General features: G+C 32.3%; 1 protein-coding gene and 1 non-coding gene across 4 annotated transcripts in view; both read left to right on the top strand.

Annotated features, from left to right (window-relative positions):
- The window catches only part of LOC149065512 (cytoplasmic dynein 2 intermediate chain 1-like), a 98372-nt gene that overhangs the window by 29300 nt on the left and 44783 nt on the right, over window positions 1-24289 (top strand). For all 3 annotated transcript variants that reach the window (XM_089253637.1, XM_089253639.1, XM_089253638.1), the window contains exons 5-10: window positions 2716-2895; window positions 5204-5385; window positions 8791-8914; window positions 12889-12997; window positions 14752-14858; window positions 16357-16474. In XM_089253637.1, the coding sequence (XP_089109763.1) occupies window positions 2716-2895; window positions 5204-5385; window positions 8791-8914; window positions 12889-12997; window positions 14752-14858; window positions 16357-16474 (820 nt within the window). The remainder of the gene's footprint in view (window positions 1-2715; window positions 2896-5203; window positions 5386-8790; window positions 8915-12888; window positions 12998-14751; window positions 14859-16356; window positions 16475-24289) is intronic.
- Window positions 675-746, top strand: TRNAG-ACC (transfer RNA glycine (anticodon ACC)). Its single transcript has one exon. It is a non-coding gene; the product is annotated as a tRNA-Gly (tRNA).

Below are 24289 nucleotides of genomic sequence, written 5' to 3'. Positions count from 1 at the left end.
CTCAAAACCCCCCTTTGGCCAATAATCAAGGTCAAGGCACACTAACACTATTGCTAAAAACTAGATAATAACACTTAAAAAATAAGAAAATGAGAAATGTTTACAGTAAGTTAAAATAGCGTAAATTAACATTACAATGGAAAATATACGTAAACGATTGTACAAAAAAATGAAATAAAATAAAATGCTCAACACCAAGGGCGTAGCGAGGGGGGGGGGACTTGGGGGTCTGCCCCCCCCCCGAAATGTGAGAAAATGACCGAAAAAAGGGGAAAAGATGGCCAAATCCATTGTTCTGTCACTTTGGTCCCCCCCCCCCCGAACGAAATTTCTGGCTACGCCCCTGCTCAACACCATATCATGAAGAAAAAATATATATGTATGTAAAGAATGCAACACACCCCTAAAAAAGTATTAAGATACAAAGTACAATTTACACTTATTAGTATTAGCTAACTATCTATTGTTAACACTAAAACAATAGGACCCAAAATAAAAAAAAAACAAAAATTACTGAGAGTACCCGGGAAAAAGTATACATTACAAGATTCATTGAAAGACTGGTTATTTGTGGAGATTACAAGGAAGAAAATTCATCACTGCCCCCACTGGGACTCAAACCCCGGTCTCTTGCTTGCCGTATATATATGCTCCAGGGTTGAAATATTCTATCTGCTTCCATAGCTTAGATGGTAGAGCACTCGTCCACCAAGCGGGAGACCGGGGTTCGAGTCCCCGTGGGGGCAGTAATGAATTTTCTTCCTTGTAATCTTCATCTCCACAAATAACCAGTCTTTCAATGAATCTTGTAATGTATACTTTTTCGATGGCACCACCTACTGAACACAAAATACGTCAAATGCTGGGCACACACATAAGCAAACTGTTAAATTTTACCAACACAAATCCAACATAGCTCCTATATTCAGATGTGAAAATATATGGCAGTTAAATGGCGACAGATCAGAGTGGTGAACCATCAGAAAGGGAAAATAAAATCATTTTACCAGGAAAACCAAAGTATGAATATCGAATCAGAAGATAAGTGTTTGAGAGAGGAGAGAGAGACAATCAAATTTGCTTTAAATTTGATCAGAAGATATTAAAATTGCCAATATTTTTTTAACGAAATGTAAAGTCATTCGGAAGCATAGGCGGAGATAGACTTGGAAGTCTAGGGGGGGGGGGCACGATGATGATTATGTCAATTCTTATATACATATATACATTAGATCAGTTGACTCCACCTTTGTCCCCCCCCCGTATCTCCGCCAGTGCCGTCTTAACGCATGGGCCCACCCGGGCACGGCCTGGGAGCCTCAGGAGAAGAGGGGCCTCACAAAAAATGAGATACGGTTGAAATTTTCTATAATATCCAAGGTAGGGCCTCAGAAAAACCATTTGGCCCGGGGGCCCATGATGCTCTTAAGACAGCCCTGATCTCCGCCCATGTTCAGAAGGGAATTTATAGATTGATTTATTAGTAAATATATGAATGTGTGCCTCCAACTGGTGATTAAAATGTGTGGCTGTAGCCCATGTCGATAAGATACTCGCCTAAAGTACCAAAGGATGTTTAGAGGTGTCGCGAGTTAGATACTCAGTTCGTCCTTGTCAGAAAACTTTCCTGACACAGGGCTACAACAGAAACGGCAACATGACCGCAGCAAAAAATGCTACCGCAGGGAGTCCCCCATCGAGGGGTTAGCGCACCAACCTCTCGATGAGTATAAAAACAAGCCTGCCATTCAGAACCGCCAATAAATTGTAGGTCCCGGTCTAATTAGCCCTCATGTGCAGAAAATGACAATAGTGTGACAAAAATGATCAAATGATTAATGTGGTTCCTACTTATAACGTTTTTTTTAAAAACATTGTAAATAGGAAAACACTTTAAACGGGAAATCTTAATGAGAATTACTTATTGTTAGGACCACGAAAATAAGTTGTACTAAATGGAAAAACATTCTAAATGGGAGAAACGTTATAAGCAGGATCAACTGTATATATTTTTTTAGATTTATCACATGTGCGGAATTCCATATGTTAAATTATAAGTGCTAATGAGCTTCTTTACAAGTTTTTCCTACTAGTAGACAATGAAAGTAAATGAACCTTTGGATAGAACATGTTTTTAGAAATGAATTATACTTGATTCACACAGATACGCGTTCTCCTACCAGAGCATGACCCACAGCTTAGTCTTAACGCAGAAATATAAGCAGGTGATCAAAGACCTGGGACATGCTGGAAGAAAATTCATAGAGATACCAGTGAATTATGGGGGAGGGGGCATAATTTTTTTCAAGATAAATTTTTTTTTGATAGGAAACCACTTTCACTCAAAAAAGACCAAGATTTTTCGAATTACCTGGGTCCCGGGACCCAGGTAAATTAGAGTATGGCGGCATCTCTGAACATCTATAGTAAATATTTCAGTAATTAAAATATCCTTAAAATCAAAATTTACATGAAGATTAAGAACTACTACTACTACAACAACTACTTTATTCCTTAATTGTTTTGACCAGTAGTATATATGCTAATATATTCTCTGTCATACACACTTTGTGCATTAGACTGTATTCCAATTTTTAATTCAGAAAATAGGAAAAATATTCAAAAATATATTGCTCTAATTTTGAAGTTTTGTTGGGTTTGTTCTGTCACCAACTTTTAAAAAAAGTTGATTGCTTTCAAATTCTCTATTTGCAGGAATATGAATCCGATTTTGAGGAAAATGATTCTGGATCTGTTGTTAACAGTGAAAATGAAGATTCTATAGAAAAATCAAGTGGAAGTGAAGCAGGAGATAATGAAATGGCATTAAGCTCATTTCCTGGTATAGTTCAGCCAACAATTGTAAAACAACAGTCTTTAAAACCTTCAAAAATTGTAAGTTCTAATTTGATGGCAGAGTTTTGAGGAATTTTATTACTTCAACAAAAATTAATACACATTTTGATTTCAAAAATAGACTTAAGAGAATTTTATTGCTTATATTTTAGCATGTGTGGAAAAGACTTTTTTTGAAACCTTTGAATACAAAAAGAACATTTTCTAATAACTTTTCTAAAGTAAAGGATAACTAAAACAAAGCTAAAATTTCTAATTAGTTCACTTTCTTCATATAATATTTTCATATTTAACGTCCAATAATAACTTTCCAATAACTTTTCTGTTAAAAATGCAGTGAAACCTGTATGAAATGCAACATCAAGTGACTGAAATATTATTCTGTTTTAGACAGATTTCCATTTTATAAAGGTGCAGATTAAAGCACCAATTATTGAATAAACCATCTTTTGATCCAGACAGGTTTTCAGTCTCATACAGTGTCCATCTTAGACAGGTTTCATGTACAGTCATGGATAACTAAAATTTCTAATTACAGTGTAATTTTAGTTATCAAGCTTAATTCATCTTGAATGTGCTCGTTATCTGCATCACTCATATATCCAATCAAAATTCCCCATAGGAAATGATGGAAACTTCGTTAAAATTTGTTCCATAATTATTCATTCACATAAAAATGACATTCAATCAATGTTACAACACAATAATAATATAACAAATTATACAATATGATATGTAAAATATAATAACTCCCCATAAATAAAAATACAATACGATACTGTTTACAAATTAACTTACTCTAAACAACGATAAAGAAGAGGACTATCGTTTTTGACAATTTAAAAACTCTCTGTTGTTTGTAAACTTATTCTTTTTGTGTGACTTTGAAAAGGAACCTATCCAGTGACACTTGCTTTTGCCTCCTTTTTAGGATTTCTCGGAAATGAGAAATTGCATTGTCGTTGGAAAGATTTCATTGCTCGGTTTGCTACAGCTTTATTTGACTCATTTTTTTCTACAAAATTTTCAGATTCCCACATTCACTACATCTCTAATCTCATTTGAAGTGAGAGGAACTTCTCACTTCTCTCTTCCTGAGACGAGATACAGTCCATAGACTCTTGCTGTTGTGTGTAAAGGTGATTCATCTACGGTCAACTACTGGCCATGTTCTTCCACTAATTCTTGAATGTCAACCTCATGCACCTCGATTCCCATGGTCTTCCCCAAACATAGCCCCACATCCTGGAAAATGGCCCCTAGATTGTGATCTTTTGCTGGCCCTGAGACCAGACTTTCACAGGCCCCTTAATGATGAATTTATAGTGTGAAAAAACAAAAAAATGATGAGAATCATCCCGGGCCCTGTTAACCCCACCCTTGTAGGGACCATGTCTCCAAGGACACAATCTCTTCGACAAATGTTAGCTCTTGTTCATGAGCTAGTCCCTGTAAGTCATGTTGAATAATGCCACAGTTTTCTTCAATCAGAATAAAAAACGCATAAGAGTACATACGCGCATGGTTACAAAGCTACACCTAATTTTATATCATAAATAATCATGCTCACATTTTTCGAGTGAGGTGCGCTGACCAGAGACTGTAGAGGAGAATATTGCCCACAATTCCACAGTGTGCATGTGTAAAAGAAAGTGAAAAACAATCTTCACAATTGTGATAACATGAAAATAATTAAACTAAGCACAATTTTTGCTCATAATGCAAATCATCGCTCCTTAACTGAAGTGCCACTGTAGTTCACTTTCTTTATATGATATTTTTCATGCACAACATCATTCTGTTAAGGTTTAAAAAATATTTTCAAGACTTTGGAATTACAGTAAAACTTTGGATTATGAGTGTCTTAAAAAAGATAAGCCAACTAAGCCAATAAGCCATAATAAGCTTACCAAGATAAGCACTAGTCCTCATGAGGCTTTATGTATTCACCTTGTCTGTCAAGGGTCACATGATCACAACTAAAAAGCAGACAGTTTGCTTTCTCTCATTGTAGGCAAGTTCATCTTAACACGTTAAGGGACCAGGCTCAAGCAATTTCTTCTAGCTCTTGTTCTATTAATATAATAAACGACCAAATTGAAAAATATATTGTATGCATATGTGTAGGACCCCTGATTGATTTAGACCCATTTGTTTAGACTACGGGAGTGGTATTCATAAACTATGAAAGACTGTCTGCATCTCTTAAAATATGATGGGGAGAGTGGGGGGAAAATATTATTTAATTTTTTTTAATCGTTTAATTTTCTTTTGTGATTTCAGTACTATGTAGTACCCATTGTTAAATACAGTGTATAAATACATGTATCGAATGTGACATATCTAGGCTCAAAAGAATGCACGAACTGAATTTTTGAAAATGAGTTCACGATCTTCAACTTTTCTTATCCTTGAAGACTCCAGCATGCCACCAGAGAGTTCTAGCTCTTTACGTGTTTCCAATTCTTTCATAAATTTTGCTGCAGCCATTGAGCAGCAGGAAAAAAAGAAACATCAAAGTAGAGTGTTGTGAGTATAAGTATCATGATCATAAACTATTTTCATTCAAATTGCAGGATTTTTCCTCCAAATTTTCCCATTTTCATGCTTTTATCATATAGTTAACTCTCCCAGATGTACAGTAGCACTAAAAAAATAAGGTATTTTTGTGCCTGTTGTTTTTTTTTCCATAACTCATGTTTTTGGGCTGTTGCTCTGCTTATACCATCGCTTCTTCAGGATGTGATGAACAAATAAGTGTGCTACAGTAAGGCAGTCATCCATTAAATGAAATATGAGTCATTTAAAACAGCATGCAAATAAGTATATAAAAAATTCTTGTAAATAATGCAGTTGCAGAAAAATTCTCAGATTTTGCTGAATTTGGCAATAAAAAAATAAGTCACCTCTCACCTTTTTAAGGAATTCCTTCCATTTTATCGCCTATTATAAATTTATTAGTGTGTTTGAACAACCTATTGGTTGCTGCAACATGACTTTGAGATGTAATCGTAGTGCTGCAACTAATAGGCAATCATGTGCAAAGAAGTTGCAAAGGGGTTTGTTTCCTTGCAGTAATTATTTGTAACCAAGATTGTACAGCATTACAGATGTTCAAGGTACATTTATATTACCTCAGCTGAATTCTTGGTAAGCCTAGGTGAGCACACACATTTTGACTCCCCTGTGTAATTTTTTTCTAAACTATAGAACAAAAACTATAGTTCTAAAACTATTAGAAGATAAATTCAATGTGCCCCTTCTGGTTTAACTGATGCCTGCTACACGCTAGTTGTGCCTGTATATTTATCACATAGAATGAAGGTAAAATCTTTGTTAAATGTGAGTGTTTCAACAACTTAACAATGCCTCAACTTGAGCAGTTGGTTATGTTTCTGTTAGCCAAAGTGATTCTTTTAAGCTTGCAAAATTTTTACACACCATTTCTTCATTGTGTAACATTTACTTTTTACAATTTGACATCGATTTCTGAAGTGAAACTTCTTTAGCTGGGGAGTAAATTTTCAAATCCTCCATAAAAAGTTTAACAGAAATGACATGAGCTAAAGTGAAAAGAATTGATGTAAGCTGAAGTGAAAAGAATTGATGTAAGCTGAAGTGAAAAGAATTGATGTAAGCTGAAGTGAAAAGAATTGATGTAAGCTAAAGTGAAAAGAATTGATGTAAGCTAAAGTGAAAAGAATTGATGTAAGCTAAAGTGAAAAGAATTGATGTAAGCTAAAGTGAAACAGAAATGAGCTTTCCTTTAAGAGTAAGCTTTAAGCTAAGAGTAGAAAGAAGTAAGCTTTCCTATCCCCTCAAAAATAGTTCTACAGACCAGTTCTTACCAGCATGCCCAAGTGCCATGGTTGTAAGACGCTCGTCTATCACCGCGTAGGTTGCCGTCGGGTCCCAGGTTCGAACTGAGAGAAGAATACAGAACAAAATATTTTCCCTAACAAGCTTGAGGCAACCACTGATAGATGGCACCTTCATTTCCAACCAAACTCATTAATGACTGTAAATTGCAGTATAGCAATATGGCTGGAGTTAGTGTGTAGTAAAGTAGTAGTTCTACAGACAAAATTACATTAGGTTGGTGGTGATGAAAAGGAAGAACATTTGTATGTTGCTCGAGTTGTGTACAGTTGGAAGCGAAAAGCCATTTCGGTTGCTGTTAAGGTTCTATTCATTATCGCAAACACTATATGTGGAATACTGCATCTACAAAAAAAAGATGATGAAACAAAAATTTATGAAAATTTAAAATTAATTTAAGAAATAAATTTATAACTAATGAAAATTTTGACTGATTGAAAGTAATATTATCTGATTTATTAATTCTTTCATGAGACTTGAATTACTGTATATTCTGAAGTCAATGAATAAGTAAATTTAATATAATTATTTATTGCATATAATATAATTGAAAATTAGTGAGAGAAAAAGCTTAAGAATAAATGAAAATTATAATTTATGTGAAACATAATTTCAAAAATATTAAAAACTTTCAATAATTTCGAACATCCTGTATTCGACCCAGGGCCTCATATTTGATCTGATCAGTGATATCAAAATTATGTTTTAACAACAAAATGGACAGAATTCAAAAGCTGACGAATAAATTTTTGAGATTCCCACACTCTTTAAATGCATGTTCAGCACCTTCATGCAATATTTAGAATGTTTGAAATAACAATGCATAAATTTTGACATATGCGAAAAAAATATTATACAGTTTATTATTGTCATAGTGCAGTACATTATTTAAAATCCCTCAATATCTTGCTTGACATTTACCCAAGTGGCAATTTTCTTGACGAATATGTTTCTGCCATAAGGGTGCCAACGTTCTCTGTGTTTAATGGGGGAAGGGTGCGAGAGATTGACCTGTAGTAACGTGCCTTGAATATATCGAGCAGACTCATCGTCCTCCATCTTAAAGTGGCAAAACCAGTTTTAGGTTCAAAGTGACATGGGGTTGTTATAAAAAGACAGCAGGGAGAACAGCCATTGACTGTAGCGATAATATTGACGTCATACGTTGCACAAACATGGCGGATAAGTCAGCTTGGAGTTTTCAGGGGCTATAGCTAGTGGCAATATGATAAAATCACATGTCATCAGATAGCATGTTTGTTTCATTCACAGGAAAATGCTGAATATCTAAACACAACATCTCACTAAAAACATACTTTCAGACTTTTTCAAAATTAATGAAAAACTGGAAAATAATAAAATAATAATAATTTGACTGATTGAAAGTGATAATTTGAAATTTATTGAAAATTCAATATTTAAGAGAAATTATGCCCCCTCCATCCTGTTTGATTCATGGCCCAAAGACAGTGCAATGGGTGCTCAAACACCCATGATATTTTGCAACATGGTTCAGAGCAATCCCCAGAATTTACTTAAAAATTTAAATCCCCTTAGTCCTGATCAATAACATCAGTTTGATGGTTATACTTCCATCATTTCCCTACTTCATGAGATTTCCAAGCACATCAGACACCCATTCAACCCATATTCGCTATATAAATTTGAATCAAAAGTTTTTATGTGCGTCCAATTTCAGCTAGTGCAAACCAACTACTGTAGTTTAGTAGTTACATTTATCTGATAGACCCATATGCTTCGAAATCTTGTAAAAGTTAGATATAGGGTGACATGAATCGGGTCATGTCAAATCGTCAAATCAGATTTAACAACCTAGAAGTTTTTCTTCTACCACACAAGATTCTCATATATATTTTTGTTTTCTAATTATTTGTGCCTGTTAAAGCAGATTTACAAAATAATAATGATTTCAGAACAAAAAATAGTAACTGAAATTGACTAATGTATTGTCAGTAACTGAAAATTTATGACTGAAAATTTATCAGTTTTCAGAAAATGATATTTATCATTATATCTAAACATTGTTTTGAACAGGAAACGAGGAAGAGAACTGTTGGACCTAGTTAAGCTAGATGAAATGAAATATGAGATATTTGAAATGCCACCAATGAAGTATGAGGTGTTTATTAAGTCGTTTGGAAAACTTGACTCAAAACAGGTAAATTGTCATCATGCCATTTACACTCGTTTTTATGAATTTGTAGGACCTTGAACAATTAGTTTATAAATGGGAAAGACGTTTAAAAAAAATTTAATACTGTTTGGTACCTGAGGACTAATTCATAAGAAACCTGTTTGTTCTTGAATTAGAGGTTTGTAAAATCAAGCGTGGACTGTATAAGTTTTCTTGTCGTATTGAGTTTGTGAAATTTCACTGTCGTATTGAGTTCAAAATTCAGGCAGTCTTTGACTTAGCAACTTATTTCAATAGAGTTATATTGTCACAAACAAACTATATACAGTAGACCATCTCTATCTGAAAACAGATGGGAGGGAAAGAATTTTGAGATGGAGTTTTTTGAGAAATAAAGCTTTTGTGTGCATGAAAACCATGATCAAAATACCAAACATAACGATTTGAAAAACAAAATATCTTTGCTATATGATTCCAACAAAAGAGGTTTGATGGCTCGGGAGATATTTCAAAAAGGACTCGTCTGTGTAAAAAATTCCCACTGCTAATTTGAAAATTTTCAGTGTTTATTGATAATAATTGAATGCCATTTTAACATTTTCCAGCCAGAGTGCATTCAGATTGTGTACAACTGTATACGCATTCAGTTGTTTGACCTCTAGATCAAGGTGTAATCCTAGGCGGAGATAGACTTGGAAATCTGGGAGGGCATTGTCATTATTGCAGAGGGGCAAGATGATAATGATGATGATGTCAATTCATATATACATATATACATTAGATCAGTCGACTCCACCAAGTCAATTTTATCATTGCCAAGTTATGGAAAAAAAAATATCAAAAAGAATATATTACAATATGTATATGAAAGTAGACATCTTTGATATTTCTCGAATGAATACCAAAAATTGGGAATCAGTTGCATAACAGATAATCATGAACTGTTTTTGTATATAAATCAGGCTTTAAGTATAGTTATGACATTCTGCAGTGTTTTTGATTCCGGAACAGTGAAATAATAAAAATAATAGCAGCTAATATCACTTATGAATTCTGAGTAAATTTTGATCATAAAATTGTAATTTGTAAGTCAATTTATTGAATTAGTATTAATGAATTGAGAAATTTGAATTTTAGATCATTAGAGCAATTGTTTCAGTGATGCTGAACTTCAAATCAACCAAGTTCAACTGTATTAAATCTACAGTAGAGTCTCATTTTTACAAACTCAAACAGACTGGAAAAATTTGTTTGCAAATGGGAAAGACATGCGAAGAAATGACATATTGTTTCGAACCAGGGAACTAGTTCATAAAAACAAGTTGGATTGTAAATTGGAAGTGCTTAAAATCAAGTGGTGACTTTATAATGATAAATTCTGTATAATGATACTTTTGCTGGTCCCGGGAGCATTGTAATTTTAGAGTTTAATCAGAGAGCAACAGACCTATGGTACAAATATTCAATCATCACACTTCACTCATAGAATAAAAAATAGATGGGATGGATAGATGGCAGACAAACTAAAAATTCACACAACTCTAGCTACAGGCAGACAATTTTTTTTATTTCAAAGACATAACACTCATACAAATACAGTGATTGACATAATACAAAAGCAATACAATATAGACCACACAAATAATAGAAATAAATAAAATAAACATACACTTTGTGACCTTTTGGGTACATATGCACATTTCTGGCATTACTCATTTTGAGGTAAATTGTCCATGGCAATGGACCAGAGTTGTTCTAGATTTGAAAGAAAGGAAGAAAGTGTACGATGCTAATTATGTAATATTTAGTGCATCTGCACTAAGAAAGTTCAGTAAAAAATAAAATACTCTTCAAATTTTTTCTTTATGTTTTCACCCATTTTAAACCTAGAAAATTCCATTTTCACAATATTTATCCTTTTTGAGATAGGTGATTTTTTAGCAGTTTTTTAGTTTCTTTTAGTACTGTCAGTCATGAAAAAAAGTTTATAGGGTATGGTACTGTTGTGATGTAGTTGTTTCACTGATACTTGGATAAATAATGAAATTAAATAAAAGATAGGTTCGAAACAAGGGTATTTTTTTATGACTAAGTTCAGTGAATTTTTTTTTATTGTGGCAGTATTTGAAAAAAAATATGCAAAAAGGGCTATTTGAAATTACATTTCATTTATCCCTCTTGACACCTAACTTAGAAGAAGTAAAAAGATAAGAGACTGTTAATTTATTAAGCATCATTTGACTTCTCTCAAACCAATCTCTTATTTATTTATTTTTTTATTGGACTGAGCACAATTCATAAAATATACAATCAAAACAACCAAGAAAGACACAAAAAAACAAAAAAATGACATTGCAATGACACAGACACTCTGTGACCCCAAGAGACTAAAAAGTCCTTCCTGTGGGTCAGTATAAATTAGATTAAAGAGTTAATTGGATTATGCAACAGCCTTGTTAATGTACTAATTGGTTAAATATTTTATAAGTCATATTATATATATATATATATATATATATATATATATATATATATATATATATATATATATATATATATATATATATTTTAGCTGAACAAAGAAAATATACAATGTATATATGTAAATACAAACATAAAAAATTTCTCAGTTGTCATACATCGAATTCACATATGGTCATATAATCATATAATCACATGTATTTTTCAGTTGATTTAACAGGAATGGTTAAATTTTTGAATTTTTTTTAGAATGATTTATTTTTTGTTGTTTTATGATCTATTATTGTTGTAGTATGGTTTCTAGACTAGTGTTTATTGAGAATATAAATATATTGTGATTGGATCGTATGTTATTGTTTGTATGATTAATTGCATGGTGTAGGTTTATTATTTTTTGGCGGTATATCTATAACTCTTTCAGAATAACATTTTATTTGTTTCTAGCCATTTATTGTTTAAGGATGAAAATTTTATTTGTCTATAAATATAGTTTTGTCTTATAGTTAGTTTGTGACATACTGGTGCATAATTGTTTGCTGTGGTGTTTGTTATTCTGGGATCTTATTTTATTATATATATTATCTAGTTTTTGTATATTTATTTGATAAGCACCTCCCCAAGCAGTGATTCCATATATTACTATTGAGTATATCCAAGCATAAAATAAATCTTTTAGAAAGTTATTGTTGATTGTGTTTTTTAATCTATATAAAATGGCGGCATATGTTCTTAATTTCTTTATTATTTTTCCACATTGTGAGTTCCATTTTGGGTCATCTTGTATTATTATTCCTAGGTAGTTGTACTCATGAACTCTTTCAATTTCATGGCAGTTACATTGTGAAATATATTGGCATGGGCAATGATTGTGGAGTTTGATTTTTATGTTAGTTAAATTATTTATAGTTCTTGTTTTTAATTTAAGCATATGTATTTTTTTTTTGTATATTTAGTTTGTTTATTTTTTTTAAGCCAGGTGTTGATTTTGAATAGGTTCTTTTCAAGTTTTTTAGTAAATTTGTAATTTTGGTATCTTCAACATACAGTATTGTGTCGTCTGCAAAAGAAATAAATTTACCATTTATATTTAGTTTGAATATATCATTTATGTTAACAAGAAACAAAATCGGCCCACAAACCAATCCCTGGGGTACTCCTTTTTTTACTTCTAGAAATGTACTGATTTCTTTACCTATTTTTACTGTTTGTTTTCTATTAAAGTAATATGTTTTAAATCAGTTCAATGTATTACCTCGTATACCAGCTAATGACAGTTTCTCTGTTAGTATCATTAGATCCACATAGTTAAAAGCTCTTTTTAAATCCAGAAAAACGGTTATTGAATATTTATTACCATTGAACCCAGTGTTCAAATAATTACTTAGTTCTAAAATGGCCATTTCTGTATTTTTACTTTTTTGAAACCCATATTGGCTAGATAGTTCTGATAATTTAAGAATTTATTGAAATATTAATAGAAAATCGTAATTCTTATGGTCATTCATCCTGTGTTATAGGTGTATGTCGAAACTAAAAACACAGAAGAAGAAGAGGTTCAAACAGACAGAGTGGAAATCTTAGAAAAATGGACTCAACATCCTTCTTCTGACAATTTGGGGGTCGGAGGTAAATTTAGAAACAACTAATAAAATAAAAATCATGTTAAACTCAATATTGAGTACAGATCTGCTTACTGCCTGATAGCTACATAGCTAGTACAACAAGCTTTCATTTAACAGATCTGAATTTGCCTCACAGCCAGCACATTTTTTTAGCCAGAACATTTTGTAATGCTTTCCTGTAAACTTTAAAGATTGTGGTCCTTAAACACATATTTTATTAGTATTTAAAAACTAGGACTGCCTCAGTTCTATAACTCTCAGTTACAGTCATTAACAATGAGAAATCAAAAGTAAAGAAAACTTCAAAAGACTACTACTACTAAATCACACATGTACCTTGTCCATATCCTTCTATGGAATGTATAATGAATTGGAACATGTTGGGATATGTGTGTGTATGTGTTGTGAACCCTTACGTGAAGTTTGTGTCTTCAGAATGCTTGTTATATGGTCAAGCAGTGCTGCCATCTGGCTTCTGGATTTGGAAGCTAAAAACTTGACAGGTTGTTTTTTTTTTGGTATGTTTAGACTTTCTTATGTTATAAGATGAGATGATAGAGTTGTGGTAAACTTACACATGCAAGCATTGGTTGTGCCTCTGATGTAGGCCATTACCCCATCCAAAATTGGATATTCAGTCAGCTGAGGCAAGCACACATTTTGCTTCTCCTCTGTTATGTTGAACGAGTTGTTAATGAATGAATTTAGTACTTCCTCGCCTCTCTGGTCCGGCACTCAGGACACCAGATGTGCCTGCATTCTCCCTCTAGTTTGGGAGTTAGACATTAACTGACCATTTGAAAGCAATTGTCAACCTTTTCTAATTAACCTCTATGGCCTTGAAATTGCACCTTATTAATTACTGATTCTCTCAAAAATGAGATGAATATTCAAACAGTGAAAATTTTATGGTTATTACACTTTAAAAGGTTGATCAAATGAAAAGATGAAGTGAGCTCTGATAATAAAATACGTGTATCAATTACAAGCAACTGCTTTCAGCTTGAATTTGCAGATCCTATTGTTTCCCCCTCACATTATCCTTTTCTTCATGGTCTAAGAATAATTTCCATACTTTCTGCTTTTTCTTTCTCTCTTTGGTTTTTGAGAGAGGGGAAAAACAAGTGTGTCTTAAAGTGATATCTTGTGGTGGTGGGTGTTCTGGTGCTTCCCAGCAATATTTGACAAGAAGATCAGTTGTATGCCGGGACATGTGTGTGGACATTATTGTGTAAAAACTAAACATCCATGTATAACATTCCAAGATGTTTGCTTTTTTATGGCACGATGTAGATGGTGCAATATCTTATAATATATCTGAATACTGATGGTGGCTCAGTTTTCTAGAAACTCCAATCAGCATCAATTTTTTTAAGAAGAAGAAGATAGTTAATATGAAGCTGAAAGAGTAAACTGGACTGCCAACTCATTTGTGCTACATAACGTCATACTGATAACACATATAATAATATTCATATTGCCACCTTATTAGGCTTTTTGCATAATGTTCTGCATATTTTTTCTGTTGCCCTGTTGTCTTTTGATTTGGCCCCACCTGATGAATGAAAAATTAGGACCATTTTGCTTTGCAGTGAATTTGTGGCAAATGGTAAAAACCAGTTCCATGGAAAATGTCCATCTGGAATCTTGTTTGGCATTAGTATATGTAGATTGATTGCCTGTAATTTTTGTAAATACTTTGAAAGCAAGTTATACAATTTACAAATTTTTAACATTTGACTTTTTGTATTAATTCAGGGGAAGGGTGCTTTGTAAGCACACACATAAAACATAATTTGGATGGACAGTCATATCTAAAATCATATGCAGCAAAATTACAGAAATATCTTCAAAATGTTTCCCCAGTAAGTGTTTGTATAGCTTTTTTTATTGTTTTTTTTTTCAAATCAAGTTCTATTTACTACTGGTTTTTTGCTTAGATTAGCTTATTTTAATATTTTCACCCCTTATAAGACAAAAGACTGAGGCACTGATATGAATCAATTTTTTTAAACTGATATATGTTCAAAGGCATGTTAGATATGATAATGTAGAAATTTTATGAAGATCATTGATTTCATGCAAATTCATGAGTGGAAGTCATTATTATAACAGAGCAAACTCAGTTAAATATTTTATTGCCATCTGACAGCAAAATAGTTATTTTTCACTATTTACCTGAATAACTGTCCTAAAGAAATTTAAAGAGTTAAGCATCAGATCTAAAAATATAAAAAAAACAACTAAAATTTTGAAGGGCGTTTACTTTGAAATTTATAACATATTTTGGACACGTTATGATCATTTAATCATTTACATAAAAGAGACAAACTTACTATTTATTCATAGACTTTATTCAAAATAAGGTTTTATTGGTATAAAGCAGAAGAGCACAGGCCACCAAAGGGATTTGATAACTTCTTGTGGGGCCCTGTGAAGGGTTTCATAATGAATTATGGGCCATAATAAAAGGAAATGGTTCATAATTTTTTTTTTCATAAATAGTGTAATAAGATTTCAAAATAAAAACTGGTATCATAATCTTCTGTGGAACCAATCTTAATTGAATTTTTCCAACTTCTGTTGACATAGTTTTGATCATGACTAGGAGGAGGAGAGGGTACAACAATTTTCCCATGGGCCAGAGATTGAGAAATTAATGTTAAGTCTTTATATTATTGACAGCTTTTTCTCTGCCCAATATATCAAGGAAACAGATATTTTCTGGATTTTATGCTGAGGTGAACTCGGAAAGAAAAGTCATCTGGTCTCTGCCGGGACTTCAACCCAGAAACTCTTGCATTCTGGGCAAGCATGCTGATATATTGGGCTGAGAAAAAACTGTATCGCTCTCTCACTCTACCGTCCTACCTGATGGCCATTTGCTGAAGTTAAGAGAGATGCTACTAATACCTCTACTTAAGTGCCTCACGCCACAGTGCATGAAATAAGGAAGTCAGGGTCGGATATCCAATGGTGTAAATGGTAGCATGCTTTCCCGGAATGCAAGAGGGCTGGGTTCAAGTTATGGCGGAGACCAGATGACTTTTCTTTCCGAGTTTACCTCAGCATAAAATTCAGAAAATACCAGTTTTCTTCTTTATATTATGTTATAAAAATTTTCTTTTGAATACTTAGGGCTCAACAATTTATGTATGCAAATAAAGATGTATCAAACCAGGTTGTCTAATGTCAAAACTTTTGGCCTCTGACACTTTAATTTTTTTTTTAATCTTCTAAAATGCAATTAATTTCTTTTAATTTTGATATGCAGTTCCTTTTTCATGCAAAATGATTTTATTTTTAATTATTATCTGCTCTTTTGTTTTGATATTGTTAAGTATAAACTTTTTACATATTTAGGTGATATTCTCTTTGCTGAATGAACACGTTCCTCATGCAAAAATGAATTACTCTGAAGTGAAAGATAATAATTTCAGTGCTGGAAGCTTCAAGTTTCTACCAGTGCCTATTTGTGATGGTAAGATGTGGGGGAAATTTCAAGATTCTCTTACGTGTAATAAAACAAAAGTTTTAGACTCTGGTGCAAATAATTAACATACAGTTACTTAATTCGATTTTTTTATATGCTTTTATGCACTTTTCAATATGCATCAGATAGGACGTGAAAAAAATTTATCACATTTGTGATCTAAAAAAAATTGTATGAGACGAAATTATCTATATAAATTTATCCTGGAAAATAAATTTAACTTTTTCATGTTCTTTTGAATTTGTAAGATTACCTTTTTCACAAAATATTGAAAATGAAGTTTCACAAAAAAATTTTTCACATCATTCTAATTTTTTTTATGCAAGTATAAATATTTTTCAATTTTTGAATGAAAATATGTTTTGCTGTCAAGTCTACACCACCGTTTTGGCATCACAAATTTGATTCCCTATTTGTCCTTGTCAATGTCTTTCCTTACACAGAGGTACAACAAAAACAGAATAAATACATTGCTACTGTAGAAATATCCCCTAACAAGTGGTTAGCACACATCTCTTTGCAAGACAACTATATAAAACAATATATAATATAATGTTGTGGTTTGGTATTAGTAATAAACTGTAGACCTCTGCCGTCGTGTGCAGAAAATGAATGCAACAAAAAATTATCAATGATCACTGAAATTCCTGCTGTCAATTGGCTTCTGAATTTTCACTCATTTATTTATTTAATCTAAAAGATCTTAATAGCATTTATGATAATCCAAACAAGCATTTTGAATTGATTAGTTTAGGAAATCTGTCATTGCTTTTAAAACAAATTTACAGGTGACACTAAAAGCTGATTCTCTCGTTTCCAGCAAGAAATAAAAGATTGCTATTTTTATTGGAAGGAATATAATTTAAATTACATAAGGTAGATATTGTCATTCATGGGCAATGTGCCCTGTAAATTTTTTTAACTTGTGCAGACCTGTTGCTTCTCTGAGAAGAATTGTGACATGTGCACAAAATGGCAAAACAACATGCTACCACACACAATTTAGTGAATTTTTTCTACGCTTGAAAAAAACTTTGGGTGTCTGGAAGTGTTTTTAACCTTGCATAGATGTACATCCACACAGCTCAGTGGGAACATTGCTCATACATATGTGATGCTGATAAAATCTAGGAGATACTAAGCGAAAGGGGGATCAATATTGAATAGAGCTATGAGGGTGGGACACAGGAAAAGCTGAAAAACTTTGAGCTCACGTGAACGCAAAAAATAAATCAGAATCATGTGCCACTTGTGGTCATGAGTAAATGCAGTTCATTTTCAGGTCAAGAAATACTAAATAAATGGCTGTGAAGCACAACTTGAGGTACTTTCAATAAAAAACGTAGAGATTTTTCAAACATTTTCAGAGTAAATTATTCTCTTATGAAGAAAAGTGAAGTGACACCAAAGTTTGGTATACTGTGTGGTACCCTTTCAAAAATAATCAGAACCAGAGAAACCATCTAAAACATGTATGACAATAACGTCAAAAGAGTGATAAAAGTCTGGAAGCCTAATCACATACTGATATTGATTAATGAGTGGTATGGTCAACTATGGTTTGCTGAAGGCGCAGAAAAAAATTCTGGTCAGACGAACCATGATTTAACAAAAGTCAAAGGTTTTGCTAAAACCGCTGCAGTGATTTTGAGTGTAGGTACAGTATATGCTGTTTATATTAGAATAATAGATAATGTTATCATTCCTGTATTGTTGTCAATTTTGTAAAGTATGTAACAGACATAACATAGCATGGAAAAAGATTTATTATTTTTTTTTCTATTCCAAGTTTCTTTTTCTTTGGTTTGTTGTGCATTTTGAAGCTTAAGTTGTATACCAAACTTTTTCCCCTATAAGTTATTTTTATCAGCCTGCAAACTATGTAGGAGGTAAGAAGGTTTGCTCCCTCTCCCGTTGACAAACATTTCCACACTCCATTCAGGTTTTCATCATCGGACCATGCATACTGTAGTAGTCGCTGTGATCAATGTAGATGTGATGTTGTGTTTGAAATGGACTTCTTTCAGTTGAAAGTTTGAAACAATGAAAGTTTTTAAAAAAAAATTACTTTTATTTCTTCGCCAGTTTCTTTTAATTTACCAGAAGTTCCTCATTCAAAAGATTTTTTTAATTGATTTATAGTATGTACCTATGTTTAAAAATTAATCATAATCCTTTATTGAAGTTTTATTATAACTTTAATTTCCAGGCCCACTACCAGTTACAAAACTTCTATAACATTTTACTCCTCACACAACAAAGACAAAAAATACTAGATTAGTTTTTAACTGCTCTTTTTTCATAAATACATGAGTGTGTGTGTGGAATATATATAATTTATGAAGCATTATTATGATAAATATTGTGATGTGTTTAAATATTCATGTTCATTTTACATTAAATTAAAAAAAAAATAATTTAATCTTACTCTTTTTTTCATGTGTATTGTTTAGTTCAGTTTCAATTCTGAGCATGAAACATAGCAATATTATTGTCTAAGAAATGTTATTGTTTCATTTTTTAGGCTTGCTGAAACTTCTGGAAGCCATTTTCAATTTTTATGATAATTTATTTCAGGGTTGTAAAAAACCTAGCCTGGGTGTGTTTTTTGGGATAAAATGGGGAAAATTAAATTTCTTCATTCTTTAGTTGAAAGTTATCTGACATAAGCGTGCATATGTTTATTACATTCTTTATTATGTCTGAATATGAACAGTCTAGCTTGCATTAAAATAATATTTGATCAATAAAATTGAATATACTGTTTGATGTGAAGTATTTTCATTTAGGGCGTGGTAGCCCAGGTCTATAAGATACTCACCTAAAGTACTAAATGATGTTTAGAGGTGTCGCAAGTTTGATACCCGGTTTGTCCTCGTTAGAAAACTTTCCTGACACAGGGGTACAACAACAACGGCAACATGACCACAGAAAACATTGCTACTGCAGGGAGTCCCCCATCAAGGGGTTAGCGCACGAACCTCTCGATGAGTATAAAAAACAAGCCCGCTGTTTGGAATTGGCAATAAATTGTAGGTCCCGGTCTAATTAGCCCTCGTGTGCAGAAAATGATTGTGGTGCAACAAAAATGATCAATGATATATTTTCATTTACATGCATACCCACCAGTAAGTTATTCTATTTGAGCTTCAAGTGTATGAAATGAAAAAGCAGAACACACACATTTAATACTAATTAATTTGATTAATATAATAGTTTCCTCTAGTATAAACTCATTTAATAAATAAGCAAAATTATTACATTTTATTATCATAATGTGCATGAAAAACAAAAGACAGGTTGAAAGATTTCCTTGTTAAAAAACAAAAGCAATTCTTCTTCTATTTAACTACTGTTGATTAAAAAAACAATTAGAATTTATTTTAGTTTTGCTTTAGACATCTAATTTTAATTAAAATGGTTTTTATTGTGATTTTACTTAGTTTAAAAATCAAAAAGTATGAAACAGAAATGAAATTTCATCTGCTCTTGGAATGCTAACTAAAATAGCCCCTCTCATAATAGAGAATCTTGAATATACTACACAACTGGGCTGGACCGAATCTATTGACTGACATGCCTGGGCATATATAAAAATTCTTACCGGCATATATTTTTTTCAACCACATACCCGAAACAGGCACATAAAACAAACCAAAAAATTAAAACACCTTATATTTTGATTATAGACGATGACATGGTTGTTTCTCCAGCAGCACTTCCTTGGGACATTTAAAATAGTCTTCAGAAGACTAATTTTTGTGTTTCTGAAATTACAATGCCAGGATCAAGCATTTTGTGACTCACCACAATAACTGTATGGGTGCGTAAGAAGGCAAATAATGGTTTTTATGGCATATATACAGCATGTCCAGGAAACTTAATAGGGGCACTGAAAGTAAAATAAATGAAATGTAAAATGTGGGCATGTATTTGGGTGTTTTTAAATGATTGTTATTTAGGAGCTGTACTAGTTATTATCATTTAATTTCCCCCTAAGACTTCTTTTGGCAGTTATGAATGATTGTGTTGTCAATTTATTGGGATCTACAGTATTTTATTTTATTTTTACTGTCCTTAATATTTTGCACCTGATGCTGCTGCTGCAATCATCACGCCTTCCTGAATCTGGTCCTGGAATGTAAATTGGCTATGATTCCATGAGCGAAGGAACAGTAATTAAGATACAGACTTCTTTCCAGGCAGCATGGAAAATTATTCTCAACTGATCTTAACCCTTTTAACCGTTTTTAAATTTTTTCCTGATCCGCATTATAACAGCCACATTTGAAATTGCAAAACCTTCACAAATTGCTACCTATTTTCAAGAAGATATATTTTTTTTCAGATTACAAGCTGATAACTGCTCCCCCCCCCCCCTCAAACAAGAAAATTTTCTTTGCCCATCACTTTTATTTCTCTCACTATGATATAAAACACCTGCCATGACGTGTGGCTTTCTAGGAAGAGAAATACTTTTTTTGGAAATTTGCGCTGAAAGAAAGGGGAAAAATACAGTCTCGTTTTCTCACTCCTTTTCTTATCTAACCTTGAACAAGAGCTGACTCTGCCCAACGGCAGTTGATTGATTGGAGGGGGAAATGGAAAACATGTTTTACTGTAAAAACAACTTCAATGTGCTTTTAGAAGCCAAGATATTTAGGGGTGGCTGAAATAAAGTTGATCAAGTTTGATGAGATATTTCATGGTGACTGAAATAAAGTAGATCAAGTTTGATAAGATATCTCAGGATTGCCGCTGAAAGGATTAAATTTTCAATTAGTGACTGTAATTATTTTATGAAAATCAGCATCAATTAGTCAATCAGCATAATAGTCCTAAAATTGATAAATTCGACCCTGAATGTAATGGGATCTCTTGGAGGGGGGAATAGGAAAAAATTTCTAACAAGGAATGATAATACAAATAAGATTGGGAAACTTCACACTAGTTTTCATCATATCAACAGTCACAGTAGTGAAAAGGCAGATTCAGATGATAATTTGTATTAAAAATTTGTGTATTCATTATGATATTTTTTTAAAAAGTATTATATGTGAATAACATTTTTTGTGCATTCTTTTTAACAATGAGAAATGAGTTTTACAATAAGTAAATCTAGTAAAAACATTTAGCAATACTTTTTGGGCATGTAAGATATTGATTCAGGCATGTATTATTTTCAGTCACATACCAGACCGGGCATGTAAATTTTTGGAGATTTGTCTAGCCCTGCTACAAAATGGTTATAACGTTTTATTTTGTTTTAAATTTCAAAAAACTTCATTACAAACACTAAAAAAAAAATACTTTGGAAAAGGTGAACATCATCTTTGTTTAGATTTAAAAAAATGGTTTTAATTTAATTTTGTCATTTTTTTTTCCATTTAGTAGGAATACACTCCATGTGTTTCCCCCTCTATATATATGCCAGTTAACGCTAATCTCTATTCAGCCAAAACCTAAAAATATCACTTTAATGAGGATGAACATAAAGAAAATTTTCTAAAATTTAGCTACGAAATTATTTTTACATATAAAAAAAATACAATACTCATTCATAACATGAAATATGTTATCCAGAAGTGTTTTGATCAATAAAATTTAATTACTATGTACAAATTACTTCTATCTGTATCATATATTATTGACAATTCCAGTGGATTTGATCTTTTAAATCAATCACATTATGTATCAAAACTAAGGCTCGTTATAATTAATAAGATTCTCTTAGACCAAAGGGACATTCTGAGTTTGAGTATCAACTTATGTTTCTCCAATGCAAGCGGTTGGCATTATCAAGAGATACTAATACCTCAAACTCACGATAGCCTCTTAACCTAAAAGAATCTTATTAATTGAATGACATCTGCAATAACCTAATTAGCTGCTAATATTTTTCAATAATGTATTTAAATTTAGGCTACCTAAAAATTAGTGATCTAACCTCATATCTAAATTTTGACATTTAAAAATATAGTTGCAATTGTGTAAACTCAAACTTTATACTTACTGTATAAGCAAATGTTTTGTTATTTCATTTTTGCCTTCAAAAATTTATTTGAAATCTTTCACTTAAGCAATATGATATACTGCTATTTTTATTTATTATTATTTTTTGATTAACTGAACCTCAAATTTAATTTTTATTAAAAAAAACCTATTTTACCAAAAAAATCTGGGGTTTTTAGGCTAAAAAACCCAGCCTGGTGGGAGAGGAAAGGGATATCCACCCAAGCACTAAATCTAACAACCCTGACTTATTTATGTTGAAAAGAGACTGGTGTGCTTACCTTGCGGGGAAGAAACAAAACCACAATAAAAGCAAAAGAAAGAAAGCAAATAATAACATACCGTACATACATGGGAGGGGGCAGAATACTGGAATGGGCAAAATGCAAGAAACTCAAAATGTCAAAATAACATGTATGTCAGTATACCAACCAGGTTGGATGGAAGGCTATTCCAAACTCTGCCAGCCCAACATAAAAATAAATGCTGTGAGTGGTATGGTTGTAAAATTCACAAACTCATGCCAGAAGTCACCAGTTGCGTATACGCATTCCATTTGCAAGAAGGAATGCGTATACGCAACTGGTGACTTCTGGCATGAGTTTATGAATTTTACATTTTATGAAAGAGTTTATGTGTAGGTTAGATCATATATGTGTATATATATATATATATATATTTATATAATTTTATACAGCAGTCTCAAGTCATTGATCAGTCTACGTCATTCTATGAATGTTGCCCCAAGAGTTACATTCATTCAGTTCTCCAGGATCATATGAAAGATCCTGGAGACTTTTGGCAGACATGATTTTGAAATGATTTTCAAAATCACATGGCATGAAATGATTTTGAGTTGCTTCAATTATTTCAATGTCACCAGTCAAATGAGAGTTTCACACTGGCGATATATGCTTGAGAATTGGTGAACAAAAGTATTGAAAGTACACATTAGTGTTGCTCTATCACACTTCAAGTAGCACCTTTTTTATCATATAAGGAACAGAGTAGCTTTTTTATCATGATTTTTCTTAGATAGCTGGACATTGAAAGGCTCTAGTCTAAAGCAATACCTGGGTCAGAATGTATGGCTTGTGGTTTCATTACACAGCTATGAATCTATCCTTAGTGATAATATGCTTCAGTGAATGTTTATTGCATTTCCTGGAGTGCACGGGATCTTCAAGAACTGTAATACAACATACCATAAATAATAATACCCATACAAATGGAAATATCAAACCATTCATGGCTGAAAATATCAAACCATCCATGATTGAAAAGATCAAACCATCCATGATTGAAAATATAAAACTATTCATGGCTGAAAATATCAAACCATTCTTGACTGCAAGTACCAACCCATTTTCAACTGAATATTTTTATGTTTGAAAAAATCTGTTTATTTATTTACATATGAACTAATTTATGATTGAAAAACTCATTTACCCATGAAAATATCAAAGACTGAAAATATCAAAAATATATGACATTTTAAAAATAAATAATGATATATATCATCAAATCGACTCATCACTTCGACGTTCCTTTTACAGATCTTTTTTGTCACTCGTTTTCTTACAGCTACTAAGTGGAATGCAGTATGCTTGGATCTAGATAAATGTAACAAACTTTTGGCTTCTTATTATTTCACTTTCAGATCATGTTGCTGCATCCCAAACTGCACAAATTTTTTTTTGGGTGTGTCAAAACTGTGTTTTGTGCATAATATTTTGCTTTTTCAATAATGTATTATTGAATGATTGTTATTTTATTTATAATAACATATTT

This window comes from Pholcus phalangioides, unplaced genomic scaffold, assembly GCF_987345545.1.
Source record: "Pholcus phalangioides strain wild (caught in Gottingen) unplaced genomic scaffold, Ppha-v1.0 ptg000039l_1, whole genome shotgun sequence".
In the NCBI taxonomy this organism is placed as follows: Eukaryota; Metazoa; Arthropoda; class Arachnida; order Araneae; family Pholcidae; genus Pholcus; species Pholcus phalangioides.
The sequence above is the reverse complement of the archived record's forward strand: the minus strand, read 5'-3'. Positions and strand labels throughout refer to the sequence as shown.